General features: G+C 45.0%; 1 protein-coding gene across 2 annotated transcripts; it reads right to left on the reverse strand.

The window, feature by feature from the left end:
• On the reverse strand, positions 1-4,492 carry LOC119377994 (RNA 3'-terminal phosphate cyclase). Of its 2 annotated transcripts, none has more exons than XM_037647261.2 (4): positions 4,150-4,492; positions 3,486-3,586; positions 3,279-3,422; positions 1-653 (listed from the first exon to the last, which is right to left on the reverse strand). In XM_037647261.2, exons 1-4 carry the CDS (start codon positions 4,204-4,206, stop codon positions 590-592), a joined length of 366 nt encoding a protein of 121 aa, XP_037503189.1. In that variant the 5' UTR covers positions 4,207-4,492; the 3' UTR covers positions 1-589. The 2 variants fall into 2 exon arrangements, with proteins under 2 accessions (XP_037503189.1, XP_037503188.1); XM_037647260.2 differs by having other exon boundaries at positions 6-662; positions 4,150-4,487.
• Between the last annotated feature and the right edge of the window lie 1,069 nt (positions 4,493-5,561).

The following is a 5,561-nucleotide window of genomic DNA, read 5'->3' on the forward strand; positions in this document are numbered from 1 at the left end:
TGTGCATTTTACTGACGTATTTCCGTGACGGAAATACGTCATGAAAGTCTTGGTCGACCCCTGCATAAAGCACTTTCGTGTTAAAAAGAACGCCTGTTGTTCTCCTACGAGGAACACTGTAACTATAATTAGTTTGTACTTGCCAGGCACAAGCTGGCTTACAATAAATAATTATTTTCTTAACTACCCGAATTGTTCGTACAATTGTGGTGGAGGTGCTGAATAATGATCTCAAGCCCAATTCGAGTCGGATAGAGCAGCCTGGAACTAGGCCAACTCAAACCCAATGAGCTCACACCAGCCATTGTGGTGAGTGACCCGAATTTCCTCTTTTGCCGGAGTCCGTTAGAGCTGTCTGCAGTGACGATATCAAAATGACGTCCCCCATTGCCGTAACCCATGTCATCGTTGATCAGCTGCGGAGCGTTTCCATGGCGACACCTTTGATGAAGCCGAGGACTGGCTAGAAGATTCCGAGCATGTCACCGGCTGGAATGGACAGGCCAAAGACCAGAAGCTCCGGCGCAATAATTTCACATTGCAAGACAGTGCATGAACATGGTTTGAAAGCCATGAAGATGTCCTCTGGTCATGGGATGATTTCTGAGGGAAGCTGCTGACCACTTTCCCGAGCACGGACCGCAGGCAAAGAGCTGAGGCGGCTTTGCAAGCGAGAAGCCAGCGAAACAATGAAAGCATGGCAATGTGCGTCGAAGATATGTCCCACTTGTTCCACAAGGCTGACCTGAGCGCTAGCAAAGAGAAGCTTCGGCACCTGATGCACGGTGTGAAGCAGAAGTTTTCTGCCATTTTGGTTCGAAGCAGAGGTGTGCGAATATTCAAAAGTTTCGGATAGTGATCGAACGTTACATTTGTAATATTCGTATTCGATTTAAAAAGTTCTGAATATATGAAGTGACTCGAATATTCGTTCTTTTAGAATATTCGGTCTTATATATTAGCGAAAACAACTTAATTTTGAACCTTGGTAACAGCATGAGCGTTCGATCAGTGATTACTACGACTTTGGCACGAGTGCGGTAACGTTTGCACAGATAAGCATCGGAAACACATGGGGTTGTGATGATGGCTACCGACCAGCATGCCGCGGCACTTCTTCGCGACAAACCTCTCAATGATAAGCATCTTAAGGAAACTAAATCATGAACTGCCTGCACGGCAGTGCATGTGGCTTAGCGGTTTAGCGCTGTTGCCACTGGTCTAAGTGTACTGCACGCATTTAAGGACAGGTGACAACCCAAACACCCCGTTTGCTGCCGTGCCTTTGTGCGAGACCCCTTCAATTAACTGCGTGTCACTAGCAGAAATGAAAGTACGAAAGAAGAGGAATTATTTAAGACGCCTGTTGGACACAACTAATGAAACCAACAAAGGAAAGCACGGGGGACATTATTTGTTGCTTTCATTAACTGTAGTGTAATAATTATGACCTAAACTGAAAGGAATTAAAGTATTGTGCATGCAGTCAGAATGAAGCCATATTATGACAGTCAATGAACATAGTATTAAACACCTCCACTCAACATCTTGTCCATGACCTTGCCACATCAGGACGACGCTATCTAGGAGGAGGGCTAACGATGCATGACGTGAATCATCTTCAAACCATGTTTATTTTGTCAGCTAGGAAGCTTTGGATGTCCTCTTTAGTTTCATGTTATGGTAAATGGGCGAGTTTCCCTTCCATAAACTTTCCCTTCACAGTGCCCTTGTGGACATGCCCAGCTCTCTCTCGTAACTGCCTGCAGCACATACATCTAAGGTTGCCAACATGAACAATTAAACGTTGACCAATTATAACAGGAGGCTTACGTATCATCAGGCACTTATTATCATATTATTTACAGATTGTTGACAGCAGCAAAGCATCATCGGGTCAGCTCGTTTATGTAAGTTTCCAGAAAAAGAAATTAAAAGAACAGCTTGAATTAAGCAAGCCCAACTCCAAGCTTATACAAGCATGAAAGCATATCACTATCGTTTCTTACTACCTCTTATGCTTGGTTTTTTGCTAGACTGGTGGCTTCTTCCTTAACATCTTTGTTCTGTTCGAATTTCTCCGTACTACTGAAATTTGTTTTTTATAGTTAATTCCATGTAGTGCGCATATGTGCAAATTCACATTGTTGTAGTGTCTGGTATGTGTTGCATTTTGCTCTCAATTACGGCTTGAGTTTTTCTAATTGGAACATCAAGCGTTGATGTTAAAAAGGCATATGTTTTCTGCCATATTTGCATCCCTTATTTAAGAAGAAAGCTTTAGCTAAGTGTTTACACTGCACTGCAGTCATACGCTGGCAATGTCCACACAAACATGCAGTGGGAAGGGTAGTGCACAGAATAATCACAGAAGTATGTAAGTACAGTGCTAATTGAAATGCAACAATTTAGCACTACACTTACTTTTGTTTACACCGTCTGCAGTTCACGTTACATCGGCCTCATTTCCACAATTCAGAACACTCGCATACATTACCCTTAGAAGCAAAATTAGTAGAGACATGACGCAATTACTTCAAGCAACCGTACATACCAGTCGTTATACTAAAGAATTTGATGTGACGTTTTAATCCATGAGCACAGTACAATGCGTCTTTAAGTGCATTATAAGACACACAAGTGACACACTGCTAAATCTTTGTAGAGTACTGGCTTGTCCCTCCTTTCAGCCACATTTGTTTGAGCAATATTTACTCCCTCTTTAACGTGTGCACTCAAGCAGTGGCTACAAGCAGTCACAAATGATTGATAAGCTCATGGTGAAATGCATGCGTGCTTCTTTTTTCACTGGACATGGGCAGGAAGAAATGGGTTATGCCGAGGGGAAGCTAGATGGCGCTAGGAAATACTTTCACGCTCCTGATGGTGGCGGAGTGGCTACAACCAAGAAGCGACTCGGTGAGTGGTGGACAAAGGTGCGCGCACATTGACATGTCGAAGCTCTCCTCGTTGAACATGTGCATGTACAGTGGTGGTTAGATGTGTGTGTAGCCACTTATGTGTACGTGCTATCGTTTTCTTTTTTTCTTTCTTTTTTTAAGTCCTTAGGCCAGGGCATCGGTTGATGCCCGCCCGTTACAAAGGGTGAGGCCATAAATCCAAATCCAAAACTCCAAAGCAGCTAGGTGAAATAGCTATGCGACATGCCAACCAGCTGCACTGCCGTGATATCAACGAGAGCCTTTATATATTTAACCGATAGCAATCAGTGCGCCTCGTTTATAATGTTTTTCAAGCGCGCTGTAAACTCCACACACCCGGCTGTCCCGGTGTCGGCAGCGAAGAGGCCACCCCGAATGGGGCCGGGGTGCAACTCGATCTCAGTCGAACCAATCACGGCGTTCACCAGGCGGCCTCCACAGATGTCCCTCACCAAGTTCATGCCCGTCAAATGCTGCGGCCTGTAATCGCACACCGAAGAATGCAATTATGACAGCGCTGAAAATTCAAACTGCCGCGATTACCTCAGGCCTGGGTTGCTCCTTCCCGCTCGAATGTTCGTTACCCGCACCGGCTTTCGGAATAGCGCGCTGAACGCGACGGCCATCCGCAGTACCTGTCCTCCCTTAGAAAAAGAAGAACGCCATCCGGGTCTAATTACGTACGTCAAAAAAAAAAGGTGTAAGTGCAAGGAACAAGAACCCTCTGTTCCCCTACTTGTGAAACCGAAACTCTCAGTGAAGAACAGCTACACAACATATATATATATATATATATCTTCGTAGGAAGCGCAAAACTACACACAGGGACAGCACGAAAGAAAGACACTACATAAGCTGTGTAGTGTAACTTAAAAGCGAGTGAATGCGAGCCAGTTGGTAAGAATCCATGGTTAAAAAACAGCGCGAAGAAGACGCGGAGGCAGCGCTAGTCCTGTGTTCTTTCTTGTCCGCGTCTTCTTCGCGCTGTTTTTTAACACTGTGTAGTGTCTCGTGCTGTCCCTGTGTGTAGTTTCGCGCTTCCTACGAAGATGGATCAGTAACAACTAGCCCGTTCTACTTGATTAAGTTGGAAAAGTATCACGTACTACAGCTGCAAGACAGCGCATTAGAAGCGACTTCTCACCCACATCCCCCAAATAAGATCATAAATGTCATTTGGAACGAGACGCGAACAGTCAATACTCACGCCTTCCATGACGCTACCGTCGATGGTAAACAACCTCCCACTCGCTTCACCCGACATTCTGGCTCGCCGACAACCCGACAACTCTTAGGAAGACGAACGAGATGGGATATGCACTCGTTCAACTAGAGCGCGCGCACTTGCCATAGAAGGCGCAAGCACACACAAATCCGGCTCTGTTCGGCTAGAAACATTTCGGAATACGGGAACATTTCGTCCCACTTAAATAAAAATGATTATGGGCACACGTCTCTGTCGGTGGGCAACCAATTTATTTTGATTTCTGAGTGTTTGTGATAGTTTTCGAGACGTGACAGAACGTTGGACAGAAGTGCCTATCGTTTTAGCCGATACGCCACCTAGCAGAAGACACGCGAAACAGGCTATCGAGCTCCACGTAGCAGACATTGATTTTCGCACGTGCGGTAGCGGTTCTGCCGTATGCATTCGTCGTCAGCTAACGAAAAAAAGAAATCCATTGCGAAGCAGTTTTTCTGCGTTGAGCTATGCACGTGGCGAGGACGATGGGATGGTATCTTTTCAAAAGTTTCTGTTTTTGGAGTTAACGGTAGCTATAGGTAACGAAAAAAAAGTTGTAACAGACTAAACGGACGTGCCGTTTCAATCTCAGGGACTACATTTGGTTAGCACCAGGCCAGTAGCTGGGGGGGGGGGGGGGCACCCCCCCACTTCCGAAATTTTGATGACACGTGGTGTTTTATCGAAAATAAATAATGAAAATAGGCGTTTTTCTCAAATAGTCAAGGGCTTCAGCTAGTGCCCCCCCCCCCCCCCCCCCGAAAGAAATTCCTGGGTCGGGCCTGGTTAGCACATATGGTTGGTAGCCGCCATCATAGGTCGGCAAACTCACTCGTGAGTCCATTCACTCAGACTCAGATCGAGCCGTGAGTCTGCAGTCTGAGTGAGTCCGGGTTAGTATATGTTTTGGGGAGCTTGAGATGGAATGAGTCCGATCGAGAAAAATTTTAGTGAGTCTGAGTCCGAGTGAGTCCGGTAGACGGAAATTTTCGTGAGTCTGAGTCCGAGTGAGCCCTAAGCGCAAAATATATTTCTTGAGTGAGTTTGAGTGTATACACTTTGCCGACCTATGGTTCTATCTACACAACTTCAGCATTACTATCAGCTTTATGTCTTGTTCGATGCTTAAAACGGATTCTTGTAAAAATAAAGGCGACTGAAGCAACAATGAATTTCTACCTCAAATTTCATGGCATAAATATTAAATCGTAAGATTTCATTCCAATTATTGCAAACTCAGTGGCTACAGTTAGTAAGTTGCAGTAGGTAAGGCAGTGTAATTTGAATGTCATAAATGAACTTTATTTAGATAGGCGATTATTTATTTTGATTTTTCGTGCGAGTAATATGTCACCCGCTTGCAGTAAACCGAGCTC

This window comes from Rhipicephalus sanguineus, unplaced genomic scaffold (assembly GCF_013339695.2).
Source record: "Rhipicephalus sanguineus isolate Rsan-2018 unplaced genomic scaffold, BIME_Rsan_1.4 Seq652, whole genome shotgun sequence".
Taxonomy (NCBI): Eukaryota; Metazoa; Arthropoda; class Arachnida; order Ixodida; family Ixodidae; genus Rhipicephalus; species Rhipicephalus sanguineus.